This window comes from Rhipicephalus sanguineus, unplaced genomic scaffold, assembly GCF_013339695.2.
Source record: "Rhipicephalus sanguineus isolate Rsan-2018 unplaced genomic scaffold, BIME_Rsan_1.4 Seq304, whole genome shotgun sequence".
Taxonomy (NCBI): domain Eukaryota; kingdom Metazoa; phylum Arthropoda; class Arachnida; order Ixodida; family Ixodidae; genus Rhipicephalus; species Rhipicephalus sanguineus.
In genome coordinates this window covers 132,403-153,036 of record NW_023614978.1, presented here as the reverse complement: position 1 = coordinate 153,036, position 20,634 = coordinate 132,403, and the positions used below count along the sequence as shown (strand labels likewise).

Sequence of the window (20,634 nt, the reverse complement as noted above, 5' to 3'; positions counted from 1 at the left end):
CTATAGTAATTCCTATTCTGAAAAAGGGCAAGGATCCATCTTTGGTCTCAAATTACCGTATATACTCACATAATGATCGCACTTTTTTTCAAAAAAATTGACGCCAACTTCGGGGTGCGATCATTACGCGGGGTAAATTTTCCGTGAACAATATTCTGAGCACCGAAAACGCAAAGAAGTCGCTAATCTGAATTCTTACGATAGCTATCATGAACATAACCAAAAATAAAAGTACAGTAAGGCTTACCTTTGTAAAAATGCACGCATTACGCAGGAGCTACATGCATGGAACACTGCCCTTTTATTTTTGAACTCTCTGACCCCTAACGTTCATTCTGAGTCCGAAGCGTCACTGGCGTCAGTGTCGTCGCCGCACGATTCCCTGTGGAATCGGCAGTGTCTTCACTGTCCCACAGACGGTCATCTGTCCCGTCGAGCGCGTTGGAAATGCCAGTCTTCTTAAAGCTCTTGATGACCACCTCGTCGGAAATGGTACTCCACGCTTCGAGAATCCATGAGCACAGGACTTCCATGGAGGGTCTCCTGATTTTGCCACTTGGCGTGAAATCGTGGTCGCCCGCCGCCATCCACTCTGCGTACAGCCTCCGGACGTTGTCCTTGAACAGTTTGTTCAGTGACACGTCCAGAGGCTGTAGCAGCGAAGTTAGACCCCCAGGCATCACTGCGATTTCCGTGCGCCGCTCCTTCAGCTCGGTACGGACACTGTCAACGAGATGGCCCCGGAAGCTGTCCAGCACAAGAAGTGAAGGAAGCAGAAGCGCTCCTGCTCTTCGCCCCCAAACCGTCTTGATCCGATCGTCCATGAGGTCTGCCGTCATCCACCCTTTTGCTTGAGCGCGGATGTGGATGCCACGGTGAAAGTTTCCCTTCGGAATTGTTTTCCGCTTCAGAATCACGTACGGCGGCAGCTTCCGCCCGTCTGCCGTCACTGCGAGCATCACGGTGCACCGCTGCTTCTCCGCACCACACGTTTTCACGAGCACACTTCGAGCACCTTTCTCGTTCACAGTAGTGCTTCGAGGCATGTCAAACGTCAACGGCGTTGGTCGGCGTTGCCTATCTGTGACAGCAGGAAACCGTTCTTCTGGCGTATCCTCGTGACGAACCTGTGAAAATCAATCACTTTGTCTTCGTACGTGGATGGAAGTCGCTGGCACAACGACGTCCGCCGCCTCAGCGACAGTCCATTCCGCCGCATGAAGCGTGTCCCAGCCGGAACTGGCGCGGAAGTCCTTTGTGGCTATTCCAAGCCTCTGGGAAACTGTGCGTGCCTGTGTCCGTACCATGTCTAACGACACGGCACAACCGTCTTTGCGCATGTCCCTCACGTATTCGAGGACTGCCTTTTCGATGTCAGGGAACTTGCCCGTTTTGGGTCCGCGGAAAGCCCGGCGCGTGCTGTTCGTAGCCATGAGCTTCTCGCGCTGTTTTTTCCAATATCGGATCCAGATTTCGTTGACGCCGAAATGTCTGCCGGCAGCACGGTTTCCGTGCTCTAGCGCGTAATCAAGCGCCTTCAGCTTGAACGCGGCAGTAAAGCTCGCATACCGCCCCATGGTGAAACGGTGCTTCAACAGACGATCACAAAGCACAGCCAAAAAAACGTGGTGTCGAGTGACGCCGTGACGAGCGACTGGGATGGCGGCGACACGGCTTTTTCAGGAATTATGGGAATGCGTCGGCAGCTTGTTGCTGCGGGATGACAACAGGTCGACCAACAGGCGGCCGCCGCTGTAACAGTGCGGGATAGCAAAACAAACATGGCGGCCCACAGAGCGAAGCGACCGCATTTTTTTTTTCTTCTTTTCATCAGTCACGGTGGTTGTGAGTACGTCACGCGCGTCAAAACAGTCTCTTCTGTCTAAATAAGGAATGCTTTCATTTAAATCAGTAAATTTATGGCATTAGCGTAGTGATGCCTGCTTTCAGATCACAGAAACAAGATGGGCGCGTTCAGCTGCCACAGACATAAAACACATGGCGGGAATTCAGTGAAAACTGCGGCATTTGCCTTTACTGCAATCCTAAATGGCACGTTTCCACCAACGGTGGGCAAAAATTACGAATATGTTTGGTGCGTGCAGTTCACTTGGCGAGTTTGGAAGAGTTATTAATGCAACATTCAACAGATAAACGTGATGATCATCGGCTAGACTTGGCACACGACATATCGATGCGGCAAGTTCGGGGTGCGATCATTACGCGGGGAAAAAGAAAAATCGAATTTAGACGACAAAATTTAGGGGTGTGATCATTACGCGAGTGCGATCATTACGCGAGTAAATACGGTACAGGCCTATAGCCCTAACGAGCTGCCTCTGTAAATTGTTCGAAAAAATGTTAAACTGCTGGCTACTACACTTCGTAGAATCAAACAAACTGCTTGACTTGTGTCAGTTCAGTTATTGAGAGCGCCAATCGACAATCAACCACCTCATACAAATCGAGGCACACATTCGTGAAGCTTTCGTTCACAAGCAACATTTTCTATCGGTATTCCTTGATATGGAGATGGCCTAAGATACTACATGGCGGATCAGAATCCTCAGAGACCTTTCAGAATTAGGTACTGTATTTACTCTAATCTAAGCCGATGATTTTTTTTTCGAAAAAACGATGTGCGAAGGGGGGGGGGTGTCGGCTTAGATTCGAGTACCATGATTTGACGACAGCCGCCACCTACCTAAAGGCCAGGCCGCGCTAGCGACATCGCGGCTCACCATGCGCCGATCTTGGGCTACCGTATGCAGACGGCTCTGCATGCACGAGCGAGGCTCATTTTCACAACATCCTACGTAGCTGCATGGTGACGAAGGTCGCTCCGGCTCAGTGGCAGAGGGTGGTGGTCCCCATGGCTACTTAGGCCAACCGCGTCATCTGCTTCATACTGTCCATTTTTCCGAAATCTCGCTGTCCCATGTTCATGCTGCGAGGGTCGTCGAGCCGGTGAGATTTCACGCCGGCAAAGGTGGATTGGGTCATGTGTGTTGTGTCAGCTGGCGGTGTCCGACGGTGAGGGCCCGACGACTGGACGCGGGACATAACGCACGCCGGCATGGCCCGCGACATGAGCAGTAGAAGTGAGCAAGTGCGGAGCCCGCGGAAGCCGACAAAGACTGAGCTGGCCAGCAGCCGTTTATTCCATAGAGTTAATATACTGACTCTGGAGGAAAAGCTCCTCATAGGGCCCATGCATTGAAACCTATAACTGCATAGGTTCCGTCATGATGGAACAAAATGAACGTGGCCAGACCTGAGATGCTCGCTATATTTGACGGTAGTAATCAGTTTTAATCTACAAACCTAAACCAGCTACGCGCTGTTCAGGGAGCAAAGCCGTGTGTTAGTGTAGCATTGTCTGTGCAGCTGGCACGATTGATAACAGTCAACATTTCCACCTGTTTGTGCGTGGTTTTTAGTAGGCACACCCTACCAGTAATGCATAACGAATAGAGTTTCCCCGCTCGGTGGCAGAAGGGTCACTTGACGGATTCGCAGCTCTAAGAAAAGTGTGTAGGCCGTGGTCACGCGGTGCTTCGACTTGCAGTGACGAGACACCCGTATCCACTTCTTTGTCAGCTCATTGCTGCAGTACTTTTCAGCGCAGAGTGCCATAAAGCAGAAAAATGTCCATTGCAGGATGCAGCGGCGAACGTGGTTGGGACGTCACCCGAAAGCTTGAATCAAAACTAAAGATACACGGCACACGAAATTTTATCGCCGTTAAAAAGACTAAAAAAAAACTTCGGTTGCGCCTAGTTGGTACATAACTTTCAGTGCTTGTCTCATATCTTCTTTGCAGTCCGTTCTGGTTTGCACTGAAGCTTTCAGCTTGAAAGAAAAAATGGCTGTCACATGAAGTCGAGTGGTACGTGGCAACAGAAAACGCACACAACGGGACACTATGACAACTACAAGATACACGACGTAAACGAAGTTACATGGGTTTTAACATGACGCGCAAATCAGTGCATTCGACCACGAGCCCTCTCTCGAGTGTTGGCGTTGATACGGTGGCGCCATCTAGTAAACCAGCCTGCAAACGCTCCTTTCCGCGCAAAGTAAATTGCATAGATAGCCGTCGTATTCTTTCGTAAAAGTACTCAAAGTAAACACAACAATATCCGTGCGTTTTTAATCGTAAAAGTATCCAAAATAAACACAAAACAATATCCGCACGTTTTTAATTGTGCAAATACTTCTTTAGGATTGATATGTGATGGCAAGAATGACAACGTTCCAAGATGTCAGCGTTCTTGTGGTTAGCGGTCTCGCGGCCCAGCTTTTCCTCTAGAGTCAGTATATTAACTCTATGGTTTATTCGAACTACACACAACGGACGCATGCAATCACGTGTGCCATTACAGACGACATCTGTTGACATTACTGCACACTAACGCGCACTCAGTGCACGCGCCATTTACTATACCACATCACCCCCCCCCCTCGGCAAAGTAAGCAATCTCACAGGGTAACACTGAAGCCAGTCCCAGGATCCACACTAAGGGTAACACTGAAGCAAGTCCCAGGATCCACCTTAGAATGCTCTCAGCACACGAGCGGCGTGGATGAGATCAGTTCGCGCACACCCATAATGGGCACTAACACAACACAACGATGTGAAACGAAAAGACAACGGAGCAAGACCGCTGCAACACTTTCACTGAAGCTTGGAAGGAGCCAATGATCCCGATGCACTGATCGGAGAAGTTCCGCAAGTCAGCTACAGCTTTGGACAGGCTGTGCTGTTTGCTGAAATGACGCTAAAAGTCTTCTTCAGTCATCAAGGACACAGATGCTCCGGTAACCACCAGTAGTTGCAGGGTAACACCATCGACCACTGCGTGGACGACTAAGTCTTCTCTGGACGAGGTGCTATGTCAGCACGTATGACGAAGGACGATCCGAAGATAACACTGACGAGGTTGAAGATAAGTTCAACTGTGTGGAGGCCTGCTGTTCCAGTACGACGTCGACAACTCCCCTCGAAGAAACGCGCTGTACAGGGGCAGTCTTGCGGCACATCGACTCGAAATGTCCCCCAGTGTCGCATGTATTGCAACGTCGACTTCGGTCTAGACAATTTCGAAAACTTCACTGGTGCCATCTGCTCCCGCAGCGGTCACACGATTGAGGCTGAAAGTCGCCATCTTTGCTTGCCGGAACTTCAGTGACGTTGTGGCCTCCCAGAAGTGTTGACATGACGTCACGGCCTCCCCGCCTGCCCCGGCCATTTTTTCTTCGCAAGCCGCCATATTGGGCGCCTTGCCCTACGGCTTGAACACGTTCAGGTTGACTGGGAGCAAACGCTTGGTTGGCCCACGACACCGCCTCGAGTGTCCAACCGATTTCTTCTGCCTTTTCTAAGGACAACTCTTCCCCGTATGCCAGCAGCTTCTCCCGCACCCGCAAGTTGGACGAGCCGTGGATAATCTGGCCGCGGACGCGTCCGCGTACGTCAGTCCAAACTTGCATCGTACGGCTTTCTCCTTCAGAACGGTCACGCAGTCCAGGAAGCTCTCTCCGGGGAGTTGATGCCGACTTGTGACGTTCAACTAGCGGGTTGGTGGATGCTGTGAAAAGCCGGTCAAGCTGCTTGACCAGGCTGTCAAACTTCGAAGCGGTGGGAGCCGAAGAATTGGGGTCAGACGCCGCGTTGCTTCGAGTCGTTCGGGCTTCTTCCTGTTTGCTGGCGCAAAATATTTCCTCTGTCCTTCCTGTCCCAGCAGGCTGATGAGCGCCGACGCTTGACGCGCGTCGTTCCAGTCGCTGCCGCCAGCTGCCTCGAGGTGGGTGGGTTCTTTCTGCCGCGGCCGGAACCGAGGCGAAGAACATCCTCGTCGCCTTGTTGTTGTGTTGGCGGGCGGTGTCCGACGGCGAGGTCCCGATGACTGCACGCGAGACGCGACGTGCGCCGCCACGGCCCGCGACACGAGCAGTAGGAGCGAGCGAGTCCGGAGCCTGTGGAAGCCCGACACAAAGACTGAGCCAGCCAGCGGCCGTTTAAGTGCGAGACAGACTGTACGATTTTCCATGCGGTGCGACGTCCTACCCGGCGGTGCGGCAGCCAGAATGGTGGCTGTCCGATGCTATGAAAGGTCACCACTCCAGCTGCCTCACCGCCGCGTCGGCGTCGCATCGCATGGAAAATCGTACCGTCTGTCTCGGCCTTTATTCGAACTACACACAACGGACACGTGTGCACATGCAATTGGCTGCATATAATCACGTGTGCCGTTACAGACGACATCTGTTGACATTACTACACACTAACGCGCACTCAGTGCACACGCCATTTATAGATGGCGCCACTACACCACAACGTGATTACGGCACCGGCGAATGCCACACAGCCTCTCTCCTCCTGTCGCGTGACGCGGTGGTGGCAGAGGCGCGAGCGTGGAGTTGGTCAGTTTTGTGGAAGCGATCGCGCAGTGTACCATATTTTCCGGTGGTAAGATGCGCCTTTGTATAAGACACCCCGCAGTTTTCGCAAGTTTTTATGATAAAATTAATATATAAGACGCACCTACATTCACTCACTTTCCGCAAAGAAACTTCATAATGTGCAGTTGAGCGGGGTTTGTTGTCGGGAGTTCTCCATTTCGATGGGTTGCGGGATCTTGGAGGAAAATAGGAGTCATTGCGGGGTGCACTCGTTGGCGTCAGTCAATATTCGGGTCAAGAGACGGAGCAGGCGACAGGGAAACTGCGATTGGCAATTTCTTGCCGCACGACGGCCTGAAAACAGAGACCGCGGCGGGGTGCTTGGACAGCGGCTTGGTCAAAGGGAGGTGTGTGGAAGGGCGCTAGACTTGCCGCTTGAAGCTCCTGTCAAACGATGCGCGTCGCATTCTCCTTAAAGGGTGGTTGTGGCGCCGAAATCAGAGCACGTTGATGTGACAGCCTTTTTCGGTAGCCGAGCGAATTGAGGCACAACGCGGCGGCTTTGGCCCTTTCGAAGCGACGGCATTCCTTAATGATGAAGTCGATGGTCGAACATTTGTGTAGACCAGCAGATTGAAAGCGTCGTCCGCGATGCCTTTGAGTACATGGCCCACCCTGTCAACCTCGGACATTTGCTCGTCCACTTTCGGCATAGCACGAGTACGCCCTGAATGTAGACGTACGACTCGGTCGATGACTCGACACGGGTGGCAAGTTCTTTTCGTGCTGCCATTCGGCGACCAGACGGGTCCCAAAGATCGCGTAGTCGCTCCTTGAAAATTTCCAGCTGGTGAGCTCGGTCTCATGGGTCTCGAACCAGACACGCGGGGTGCCTCCCAAGTAGAAGATTACGTTTGCAAGCATCATGGTGGGGTCCCATCAGTGAGTTTGGTTAACACGTAGTGAAGTTCGTGTGTCCCTTTCTCCGGTGTGAACGAGAAAGCCGGCTCTCGTATGTCGCTGATGAGAGGAGACTTAGACTGGGTAAAATGCAGTTCGTTTATTCCGATGCGCACTCGGCGCGTTCCGAAATTCGTCTCTCCCGACCCTCCCTCCAGGTCTCTTAAAACACTGCTGCACGGGGTCTTCACAAGTTCAGGCACGGCACTCTCGAGCGGAGGTCACGTTCCACGGTTCGAGCACGGCGAGCACAACACCGCAGTCGTCGGGTCATTTAGCTCGGCAGAGCCGCAGTCCGTGGTGAGCACTTGAAGTCGTAAATCTGAGCTCCGAGCTCGTTGAGCAGACGCTCGCTGCCGTCGCTGTCCGAGTCCCCCGCAATGCTTGCGCCCACCGCACGGTCGTACGAGGCGCTGACGGAGATGTTCCGGCCAACACACCACGCGTTTCCGCAGGCGCGCTTCAGGAAAACGCCGCCGAAGCCAGCTGATATACGTGCCGACCCCCGGCATTCGCCGCAGCTCGGTTTTGTTTATACGAGCCGCAGGCGCCGCATTGCTCCGTCCGACAACGCTCGTACATGCTGAGCCAGTAGTAACATCAAGGCCAGCTTGGGGGAAAATGTACCGGGGTCGCGGGGGTGGGACACCGTAAGGTACGTTGTGGTTGGCGCCGCAGCTGTAGACGGAGACGGGCGGTTGTCAGTGGTAGCCATGGCCGGAAACTGGACGGTGAGGCCGCTGCGAAGCTTCGTGGTTGTCACGAGGTTAGTCAACCAATAAGCTTTCGTGTAGGTTCGGATACATACAACTCGATGACAAAACCGACATCGAGAAAAGGGACACTAGACGTTTGTGCACAGAAAAATAAAAAAACAACTGAATATATTTTAATAAACTAGATAAAAAGAAAGAAATAGGAGGAAAACACAAACAAAGCATGCAAATGAGGGGAGAAATTAACTGAACTAGTCAAACAACCGCGACATGCTAAGTGTGCATAAGTTCAGCATATGCGAAGAAGCGACGGTCACGTTCAGCAGCGGCACTCGTGCAGACGTCGAGGGTTGATGAGGCGAGATGCATTCAAGGTAGACTGAGGTACAAGCGTCGCTCAGTCGAAGGTAGTGTTGGGAGAACCAGGGTCAGCGCCCTTTCAGCGTTCGTCCTCCGACGCTGGGACATGGAACCGGATACTGGACGAGCCTGGCCAACGCCAGACGAAGAACAGCCTGGCCACCGCCAGACGATGAGAAGCCTGGCCAACGCCAGATGACAAGCAGCCTGACCAACACCAGACGATGGTTGACGCTCGGGTACACGGCCAGGTGGGAGCCCGCAGCGGCCTTGCTCAGGAACTCAGCCGCCACCCCCGCGCCATGGTCGCCTGCTTGCCTCCGCCGCGTCCCGGCCACGTCTGCCCCGTTCTTCCTTCGGGCTTCTTCCAAACCAGCGTGGGGGCCTCTCATTGGTCGGAACTTCACGCGCCCCGTCTGCCCATTGTTTCCTTCGCCGAATACACCGCGAAAGCGCGCGTCCACACAATCGGTCGTCGTCGTCTTCCCGCGCCGGTGCACTCGTGCACTTTTCAAACCACACACTGGTTGCACTCGCACACTTCACACAACACGCACTTCACTTATCACAACATGCCCTTTTTCGAAAAGTTCTTTCAACGGAAAAAAACTGCAGGATGCGTGTTTCGCCACACAGGATACGTTGAGTTTGCACAAACACATGCACACTTGTATCACTGTAAGAAGTCTTAATGAGCTAAAATATTTACAGTAAGTACACCTCGATGGTCCGCAATCAAAATCCAAAAGGAGCAACCGATTATTTGAATTCGACACTGAAGTTATAGCGTCCCAAACAAGCCGAACAGCCCTGATCACCTGGCTAGAGAAAAGAAACTGACGCCCTTGGATTAATTTTCCACCGTAGGCTCGTCTGTACCTAAACCTGTGAAGTATCGGATTCTCATCCACCAAATGCTAGCGTCAATACAGGAATGTCTGCATCCCAGTCGGTGGCGTTGTTTCCAGGCGCACCAACGCAGGAGCGTTTGAACGGCTGCTTCCATCACGAGAATGCCTTGCTTCGGCCCATTAGCTTCTAATGGTTCAGAAACCTTAAAAGAAGGACTTGTGCAGCCCAAGACGCCATAGAGCAAAAGGGGCTTCCTTACTGCTCCAATACCAAAGAACTGGTGAAATAGTGCTTTCTTGGGGATCACTTTGTACCAGTCCAGAGTCTTGTTCTTCAAGACTACTGACCCTTCCATCTGCGTCATCTTGCCGGCCCTCGTCATCACATTGTGCTGACGGAGCTTTCGACTCAGCTCTCCGTTTTCGACCATTGCTTCTACACTCTGCTTTAATTGTCCCACACAAATCGGTTGGCATTTACTCGAGACGTTACTCTCACTCTTTTTGGAAAGCTCTATATATGGTTCTCGACCATATCCGTACCATCCACTCTCGTGGCCTGTGTTAGACGTGACTCTGCGGCGCGACCGACTTGCTTCCTGCACTGCTTCCGCGCAGAGCTATGTTGCATGCAGAAGCACACATTGTTGGGCTAGTCGGTTCATGTTCTTTCGGAAGCCACGGAAGTGGCTATTTCGCGCAAAGAAAACACAAGGGGGAGGGTTGGGGAGCGCAAACTTTCGACTGTTTATTCCATATTTATTGCAGTAGTATATATATGCAAACGCATGCGCGCAGAAAGCGAGGCAAACAACGAACAGATAACATTTTGTGCAATGCATACAGAGGTATAGACATGCGCAAAGGGAGGCTCACAACAATCAGATACCATCTTAATCACAACCTGCGATGCAAGAACATGCTCTCTGCCTGCGAAAGGAACAATGAAGTGTCACTAATGCATAATAAACCTCGTGCTTTATGTGAAAAGCTTCCAACAGCTCCCGAGCAGTGGTGTCCCTGCTTCTCCCAAGAATCTGAATTTTATGCAGATACGGCTCACACTTGTGGGAATTGCAGTGGGCCGGCAAATGTGCCCCATCTTTACCTTTTAGTGACAGCTCGTGTTCAGCTCGTGTTGTTGTTTACGAATTTCCGCTCCTGCGGCAAGACATATGTCGGCCAGAGGGAAAGGTGCGTGAATGAGCGTGCCGGGGAACACGAGCTGTCACAAAAGGTAAAGATGGGGCACATTTGGGCCCACTGCAATGAGTGTGCACGTACCAGTATCGGGGGATATAAAGAGTGGACTGACGCAATAATATGTCAGTTGAGAGTAGCGCTGTGTCTGTCTTCTTTTTCTTGTGCGTCGTTTTTTGTGCTAAAAAAGCACTATGGAATAGGAGAGGAAACCCGTTGACATAGTCCATGGATCCTGGTTTTGCAGTTTTTGTAAGAGAGCACCCTCTCACAGGGTCTTCCTGCCAACTCTTTCGAGATGTGGTGATTTTTTGTCCTGCAGCAGTTGTTGGACACATCCAGCTGAGCGTATACGGTCCACTCCAGTCAGACCTGGACATGCCAGCGATTTACATACAGGCGCGTAGAAGGAACTGTAGTGTGCATGCGCAGAACAATTGTGCAGGCAGGGGAACGTAGAACACTCTCGCTCCGCTTGTGAAGTCACATGAGCGCTGCATGAAGGTGTGTCCAGTTGGTTTCGACGCCAGTTTGTAGCTAGCAGAGCTGATGGCGTCTCGACAAGACGAGCTTGTTAAAAACATGCAATCTACGCAGTTCTTTGCACTGGCTTGGGCCATTATCTCTGTGCAAAGTGGAGCGTAAGCGGCACTCAGCCAAACTCTTTATTGTCTGCTGCACGCCTGGTGCTTCCAGGTCACGAATGGTGTGCACACTGCACTGTCGACATGATACTGCATTCTTGATAAGACAGTGGCCAGCACAGAACTCTTCAAGAAAGTGAATGCAAGCCAGCCAGAGGATGAGCTTTCTTTGCTCAAAACCACAAAAGGGTAGTGGACGCGACGAGAAAACGAGATACACAGAATGCAAACTAGGAGCTGTTTGTGGCAGTGATATGGAAGGAATAGTGTATACGTAGGCTTTCCTGGGCAGCCAGTGCCATCTAGCATTGCTGATCTTTGCCCGAGTGCCATCGAGAGAGCAGTGGCAAGCCATGCTGCTTCGATGACCTCGTGTGCACAAGTTGTTCTCTTCCTTCCAGCACTGGATGGCAGTGCATGCCCTGGAAGGCATGTATGCACCAAGAAACTCCCCCGAGACTGTTTTTGTGGGTGTGCACACATCAGAGAGTGTACTAGGCTCTGCCTCATTTGCATATTCCCTGCAGCATCCCAGCATGCGGCTGGAATGGCTCCCCCGCCGTACTTCCCGCCTCCGGGTCCCTACTACTGCCCCCTCCGCCTGCGTACACGCCAGGCCAAGGGGTGGACTACGGCTTCAACATTCCCTACAATGTGTTTCCCGACGCACCTCCAGGTGAGTGAGCGCTAAGTGAACAACAAGCAAGGTGAACAAAAGTGATGCACGCGTTAATTGACTCTGATGCAAAGAAACTAAACCATAAAAATACTGCATAACTTTATGCTTTATGCTTAGTTAAGAAGCGTGAAGGCTCATATTTAGGCATTGGGAAAATTCTTGCAAGTCACAAACAGTTTTTTGGACTAAATATTCGGAGCTTATTTTGCACTAAGAAACTAACTTAGTGTTTACTTGCGAGCTCTGAAAGGCAGTACACATTATGTATGCATCTCTGCACAAAACTTTGCCAGCTATGCGGAGGATAGTTTTCAGTCATTATGCTTGCTGCACGTAAGAGCAATGTCACTAATTTTGGTTTCATCATGAAAGAATGTGATGTGCACAATGTACAGTTAAGAAGTGCGATTATCTGAACCAATTGATTCATTATGGGAACAGCACTAAAAAACAAAAACAAATGGACAAAACACAGGAACATTTAACGGCTTGTTTTTGGACTAAAGTTTAATTTGAAAGATCAGCACCTGTTTGTGTTCTTTGCTTTTCCTATCTTTTGTCTTTTTTTCTTGCTGTTCCCACATGGATACACATTTCATTTGCAGATGAATGGCTTGCCTCATTTCATGTTTATGTTGTGGTTTCTTTTTCTCTCATTGCTTAAGGAGGAAGCTGCTTTTTAAGACAAAATACTAAAAAAAGAATTCCATTTTCGAAAATTTCGTTGTTGTTATTCTCGGGCATAACCTCACCAATTTTTCATGCATCCTATATATTTCTGGCAACAGCCTTTTTATCACATCAGTGACTGACAGAGCTTCTTTTCTTTCGGACTGTTTATTTTGTTTAGTATTTTTTTGCAACCTTACATTCTAGATACAAGCTTTTCTCAGCCTTGGAACACTCAATTTCGGTCTTTTTTGATGTGCTAAAAAGCTGAATGTTCAGAGATTGCTAAATGGCGGCAGCTGTGATGTTTGGAAGTCATAAATGTTTATAAATCACGAAGAAAAGAATGAGTACATTTTCAAGTGATGGCTTGCCAGCCTTTGTTCTAGGGAAGCTAGAACCATATTACTACACTTTTATTTTTCTTATTTTTTTTATTTTGGATGCCCTAAGGGCCCGGTGGGCATTACATAGGGGGGGGGGGATTAATTGGAAGTGAAAGATACAGTCACAATTCAGGCATACAGTAATTGAATACGTAATACAGTAAACCCTCGTTAACTCGAACTCGCTTATCTCGAAATCTCGGTTAAGTCGAAACTTTTTTTCGCCCGTGCATTAACCTCCACATATGGTGCTATGTATTTGCCCCCTCTTATCTCGAAACGTTTTCCGGAGGGAACAGCGGATATCTCGAAATCTTGACCGGGAGGGCCGAAGGCAAAGTCCACTCCCAACAGGAAACGAGGGCTCCATGCGAACGCTTAGGTCTTACTATACGTGCCGAACGCGGTCGTGAAGGCCGAATTTGAAATTCCCGCGGACGCAGCCGTTTCCTATCAGCCTTGTCAAGCAACCGTGGTAGTGATCACATGTGCGCACCTGCGCGCGACTTATGCGCCGTGGGCGGCGTGTGCAAGCGTGGGCCAGTCAGTACGCAACCTAACCCTTGCATGTGCGAGCTGGTATTCTTTGTTTTCCCCGCGATCTGCGCACGACGCATCTTGAGTTCAGTTTTGCTGAGTAGTGAGTGGTGTGGCAACGGACGCTTCCGAATATCGACCACGATGTCCCGCCCAAAGCAGTGCAATCTCTGACGTTGGAGAGAAAAGTCGAGCTAATCAAGGAAGTAGAAAAGGCAGGTCGAAGCAAGTCGTGCATCGCCAAGTTCGCGGCATCCCTTTGTCAACCCTCTCGACAGTGCTCAAACAAACAAAAGGTTTGGAAGGCTTCGAGCAAAGCTTCTCAAGCAAACGAAGCGCGTTCGAGCGTCCAAATTCCCGGACGTCGAATCAGCACTTCTGTTGTGGCTCCAAAACGTTCGAGCAGCCAATCTTCCCGTGACAACCCAAATGATGATGGAAAAAGCAGACGCTTTGGCACTGCAGATGGGTCACGCGGACTTCAGCTGCAGCAATGGCTGGTTCGAGCGGTTTAGAAGCGAAATAACGTGTCATCGAAGCCTATCCACGGCGAAAGCGGCATTGTCGACGAACAGGCTGCAGACGCATGGCGCAACCTACGCCTCGCCGAGCTGCAAAAGGAGTACGCGGACAAGGACATTTTTAACCTCGACGAAGCCGCTCTCTTTTACAAAATGCTGCCTAACCGCACATACACACCAAAAGGCGAAGCGTGCTCGGCGCTAAGCAACGCAAAGACAGGATAACCATTCTTTTTGGTGCCAACGCTACCGGCGATGAAAAGCTGCCCCTCCTCATTATAGACGTCAGACTCTGGAGTTTCCAAGACTGTGGCGCCACCTGTCGGAGAAGTATTGAGTAGTGCATAGACCGACTCTCTCGCACAGTTTGCTATGGGACGAGGTGCAACTAGCGAGTGCGAAACAACGATTGAGCTTAATATCGCGTGTGTTTGCGCATTTAGCACTCAGAACGAGAGCTGTGAATTGCTCTCCGCTAGTCGGACGCGCCACCGAACCGTCGTGAAGTGCTTGCTGGATCACTCGCCTGAACGACGGCGAAAACAGCAGCAGACGATACCCTCCGTACGCTACGAAGAAACTCCGCAAAAGACGCACTGTTGCGTTGTGAATTGCCACGGACGTAAAAACTGAATAACAACGTTCAGTTTTCCGATTTCCATAGTTGTCGTACGAAGAAGAAAGACGAGAGCGCTGGATACGGCCGTTGCGAGCGTGTTGGGTAGCGAAGTACCCGCGTTCTCCACAGCCGGTGGCATGAATGTGGCTCTGCTGTTGTTTTGGTAGCCCTGATGCAAAACCGTGGTAACCTTGACTATGAAGCTCAGTAGAGGCTCTGACCGCGGTGCTTGTCGTGTAACACGAAGTGAGCAGCTAGAGGCAGACTGGAGACGCGTGATACGTACACCGCGACGAGTTGGTCGTCACAACACAGCATCGCGGACGTACGTTTTGAAGGCTCAGAGTTCTGGTTCTAACTAGCTAACAGCACCACGTGCGTCATACAAGTAAATCGCAGAATGTTGGTCGCGACCCCCTTCAGGTTGTTTCGACCGTGTCCTCCGCTGTTGCCGTAGCTATCTCGGAGGCCACGGTTTTTGCCTTTGGTTGTACCCCGTGAAAGTGGACATGCACGTATCCCCATTTGCAGTACATACAAACGGAAGACGACCATGAAGAGACCATTTGAGGATGCGTAATAAAACACTCCAATTGCACAGAAAGCGAGAGATGAATAAGGGAGAATGTAACTGAAAAGGCGAAAATCGCCGGAGCCATTCGTCCCTGATGAACCGAGTTTTGTACCACTGATCGTAAGATGCATAGCTAAGTAAATTGATCGTGTATGTAGGTACTTTATCGCTGTGGCATACGTATATACCCGATTTTAACGCATTTAGGCTCTAGAGAACGGATGTCGGAGGGCTTGCCTCGAACTCGGTGTCGTGTGATGCTCGCTTGTACTTGCGAGTTGCAGCGTGTGGTAATAGCTAAAACTAATTTTGCATTGTACTCGCAGTTCGCTTTGATCAGCTTCCTTTGTTTCTGAAGCGCGGATTGGCGGAAGAAGCTTTCCAGGTCCTTGATTTTGAGGAAACAGCGCCTCGACACCAACGAAAGAGGAGGGTTATATTGCGGCCTATGCACATTCGCTTGCGGACGGCTCTCTTTGCACTACCCAGTTAGTGCTAGGGCTACGATGAGGGCGCTGGTGGCGGTGTTTTTCGCAGCGCCGCCTGGGCAGAGTCTGACTCTATTGGCAAGTCGCTTAATCCCAGGTGTTTCCGAAATGCGCAGCTCCCGAGGGATGTGACATACCGCGCCAATAAAACGGCCTGGATGACGGCGGCGCTTTTCGAAGAGCATGTCCGTGCGCTTGACCGGAAGATGGCAAAGGACGGTCGGAAAGTGTTGTTTGTTGTGGATAACTGCCCCGGTCACGGAAAAATCGACAACTTGGCGGCTGTTAGGCTGGAGTTCCTGCGGCGAACATGACGTCCGTTCTCCAGCCAATGGATCAGGGAGTCATTGAGATTGCCCGCAAGTATTATAGGAAGAGCCTGCTGCACCGAATTCTGCTGTCATACGACAATGGGAAAAAGTATGAAATCGATCTGCTGGGTGCAATCAATCTGATGGCCGAAGCCTGGCGCCAACTACGCCCGCTGGCGATTGCTAACTGCTTCGCACATGCAGGGTTTTCTCGCGCCCCCGAATCGATCGAAGAAGACATTGGCGCAGAATTCAGCGGCTGTGATGAGCTGTGCAATGAAGTGCGCAAGGCAACTGGCTGCGTGAACGATACTGAAGACGGCGAGATGGCCTTTGAGGAGTATGCGCTCTACGAGGCGGACGTCCCCGTTACCGGAATGCTGTCGGACGCCGATATCGTTGAGATGGCCGTGAACGACGCAGAAGACCATGCAGACGAGGAAGAGCCCCGAGAAGTGCCTACGACGACAGAAACACGTAACGTGCTGCGCTTGCTCCGCAACAAGGTCGAATGCAGCGGTGGCGACCAACGGCTCATGCGATGTGTTGAGCAACTGGAGAACGCCTTTCTGGGACCGAACGCGAACGCGAAACAGGCGAGCATCACGCAGTTTTTTGGTCCTCGGTAATAAATTTTTTTTTTCGCTCTGAATTCTTGTGCTTTACTACGGTTGCCGTCTCGTGCAGTGGAGCTTTTCCTGGCAGCACTGGCTTTTCTTTTACAGTGACCTGGGCAAACATTTTCGGCGTTTTGCTTAACTCGAAATACCGCTTATCTCGAAATTTTCCCTGGATTTTACGGCTTCGAGTTAACGAGGGATTACTGTACTATTAATACAATGCGAAAACGTCTAATTTGGAAGTGAGAGATACAGTTACAATTGAGGCATACAGTAAGTGAAAAGGTAATACTATCAACACAATACGAAAACGTAAAGATGATAATTCAGGCATACAGGAAAAAGAAATAATATAAATACAATGCTAACCACATGATTAACAAATATCAGGCATACAGGAAAAATGAAATATTATTAATACAATGCAAACCACATGATTTACAAATATCAATGGTGTCGGGATGATTATTTTCCATGTTTGTACAATTTCTGAGATGATCACAATGAATGAATCCATGCGGTATAAGTACAATAAAATGATTTATAAAAAGTGGTATCGTGCTCGAGAAACGAGTGGAGCGCTGACTGGAAGGACTGGTGATTGTTGATGGTGGCAATGCTAGATGGAAGTGAATTCTATTGATCTATTGAGAGTGCGAGAGGTGAATTGCAGTATTTATCGGTGTGAGAAAAAAATTGGTTTGACTTTATAGGCGTGGTCTAATCTAGAAGAGATGTGGTGCGCGGGATAAATGTGAGATCACGAAAAGGGCGTGCCGCTATGGTAGAGGGTGTGAAAGAGGATAACCGGGCAAGTGTTCGGCGCAAGGCAAGTGAATGCTTATCAAGGGTGCTTTTTAGTTTTGTGACTTTGAAATCGAGAATAAGATGGTAAGATGAACCGGGCTTCTTTGTTTTGGACCGCTTCGAGCTGATCTGTCCAGGTGATGTGATGGGGATGCCAAATAACAGATGCGTATTCTAACGAGGGACGAATGAGCGAGTTATAAGCTAATAACCTGGTGTCATGGTTCGCGAGATACTAAAGGCGTCGCTTCAAGAGACCGAGCTTTTTTAAGGCTTTAGAGGTTATGTATTCTATGTGGTCATTCCATGTCAAGGTCGAATTGATATAACACCTAAGTATTTATGTCAAAATTGTGTCAATTATGATATTGTCAATTGTGTATGAATTGGTCTGAGAATTTGTTGTCATGCTAAACTTAAGGTGTTTAGTTTTACAGTTAAACCTGCTTATAACGAACCTCCATATAACGAATTCCTGTATATAACGAAGTTTTTCTATTCCCCACCGTTACTCCATAGAAGCACATGTATTTGAGACCTCTACGTAACGAAGTGGCAGCGGGAGACCCCCTCGAAATAACGAATTTTCCCCGATAACGACCTAAAGATTTTGGCCCAAATTTTGTCATTTTTGCGCGAGCAGCAACCCGAAGCACCTTCTTCGCCGCGACGGAATGCGAAGCGGCGGCATCGTGCTTGGCGCGCTTGAAGGCACGGCGAGAGCGAGCGCACGTGTGCATGCGTGCAAGCGTGCGCGAGGCGGGCCTGCATCTCTCGACCCGGCGAATTTGCCGCCGCGGGCCCGCGGGCGTGACCTTTACCCCTCTCCTCAAACGTAATCCCGCCACTTGCTGCAGCTGGCCTAGCCTGCCAAGCCGGCACGCTGCTTTTGCCAAAGAGAGAAAGAAAAAAAATGTTTTTTTTTTTTTTCAGCGCGCTGGCAGCGCCACTCTTTGGTTACTATGCAAGTCTCTGCGCTTCACTTCGCTAACCTGACACTAGGTGACACTACTTAAAAAGAAAAAGGGGGAGCTGCAAGCAGCGCCGGTAGCGCTGTTGGCGCTGTGCCTTTCTGCATTCTCAGTGTCTTTCTTTGTTTGTTTTCTTCGGTACGACGCCATCGTGTTGCTCGCTCTTCGTTTCCGACGCCTCGCGCTTGTGCGAACCGACACGTGGCCACGCATCCAGTACCCGTTGTGACAATCCAAGGATGAGTGCTTCGACGAAGAAACGCAAGATACTGACTCTTGAGGACAAAATGGCCATCTTGGACGCCGTTTCTGGAGGCCAAAAAAAGAAGGATGTAGCTGCCAAATTTGGCATCGCAGCTAGTTCTTTGTCGACGATTTTAAGCGCGAAAGATGCGATTCCCAGCGCTGTGGAGCGTGGCACGGACAGCAAAAAGAAGTTGAAATCTTCAACATACGCCAACGTCGACAAAGCTGTGTTCACATGGTTTATGGACATGCGGGTACGAAACGTACCCATCAGCGGCACTGTTTTGCAGCAAGAGGCAAGGGATTATGCTTGCATCCTGGGCTGCGATGATTTAAAAGGCAGTAACGGGTGGCTCGAAGGTTTTAAATGCAGTACAGGATCGTCGGCAAAGTGATCAGTGGCGAGTCCTCCTCTGCGGATAGAGATGGCGCCGACTCTTGGATCCAACACAAACTACCAGGTATTTTGTAGCACTACGCATCCGATGCTACGAAGCATCGGATGTGTACACGCTGACGAAACGGCGCTTTTCTACGAGTTGCTTCCGAACCGTACCCTTACCCTTAAAGGCGACGTCTGCCACGGTGGTAAGCAGAGCAAACGTCGTTTGACTTGCTGCTGTGCACAAATGCAGACGGAAGTGACAAGAGAGTTCCGCTGGTCATCGGCAAAAGCGCCCGACCTAGGTGTTTCAATGGAACCCACAGGATGCCCGTAAATATGTGGCGAACACAAAAGCCTGGATGACGCGCGACATATTTAGTGAGTGGCTGACGGATTTCAACAACGACGTCAAGAGGCAAGGATGCAAGATTTGTCTGTTCATAGACAATTGCACTGCTCACCACGTAGAAGGGCTCGAGCTCTCCTACATTGATCTGGAGTTTTTAACCCGCGAACTGTACATCGCTCATTCAGCCCCTTGATAAGGTATTATTATCAGTGTCAAGTGCTCATATCGTCGGCAACTAATCCAAAACTGCTCCTGACATTCGTCTGCAGCGAGATACGAAGGTGGACATTGTGCAAGCAATTGAGATGCTTGAAGCGTCCTGGCGAGAAACAAGCGCTGAAATTGTTGCGAATTGCTTCCACAAGGCCCGAATCTCAAAAGAGGTTCAGGCTGAGGAAATCGACGCCGGAGAGGAGGAGCCTTCATGTCCGCCGATCTCGCCGAAGCTTCGATTTCACTGCGCACGAATGGAGGAGCCCCCGACGATGTGTAGATTTGCGATTTTTTTATATTGCGGACAACTGCGCTGTCACAACTGAGGAGATGACGGATGAGGCTCTGGCAGAAAACTGTCCGAGACCGCGTGACGACAACGGACCTTTGGAGGACGACTCGGCACGCGCTTTTCCCTCCCGAAGGAGGTGCTGGACGCCATCGACCTTTTGCGCCGTGCCACCGGCTCGCTGGATGATGACGGAGCAGCGTTGTGTTCATTGATGTCGTACGAACGGTCAATGCTGCCGTCCATTATAAACAAACAACAGAGCAAAATCACGCAGTTTTTTACCATGAAATAATGTTTTGGGTGAGTTCTGCTGCAGTTACTTTCTTGCTTAAAGGGACCGACAACCAACTTTTGCGGTACCCGTTTTCTTGAGTGCAACGGGAAGCTTACCGGTCAGAGCTTCTAATCACGGAGTGGTAACGCGGAGAACGCCGTAAAACATTTGTAATCAGAGTTTTTCGATCTGCAGCGATTATGCAGTCTTAATATCACATGCTGCAATCAGGAGAGGTGAGCGCGATAGCGATTATACGCCAGCAGTGGTGACAAGTTATGCCCTAAGTATAAAAAGGCAATGTTACGTTTGCAAAGCCTGTGGTGCCGCGACTACTGCTTTCTAGCCTATTAAATTATTTTACAATAGTTATAGCGCTTTTCTGGGGCTTCTTGTAGAAGGACTTTGGCCGTACACAGGTCGCTTATCACATTTAGTCAAGCCAGCCAAGCTAAGCCTTCCGAAAACGAAACAAGTGGGAGGATACCCGAGCAGTGGTGTTCATGAAGTGGTAGCAATCCTCCACAGAACAGTAAGTCGATGGCATTTTGCGA

General features: G+C 50.3%; 1 protein-coding gene across 1 annotated transcript in view; it reads left to right on the top strand.

The window, feature by feature from the left end:
* The window catches only part of LOC119376978 (WW domain-binding protein 2-like), a 152,083-nt gene that overhangs the window by 67,043 nt on the left and 64,406 nt on the right, over positions 1–20,634 (top strand). Inside the window, 2 exon segments of the mRNA XM_037646630.2 lie at positions 11,667–11,726; positions 11,729–11,815. Of these exon segments, the coding sequence (XP_037502558.1) occupies positions 11,667–11,726; positions 11,729–11,815 (147 nt within the window).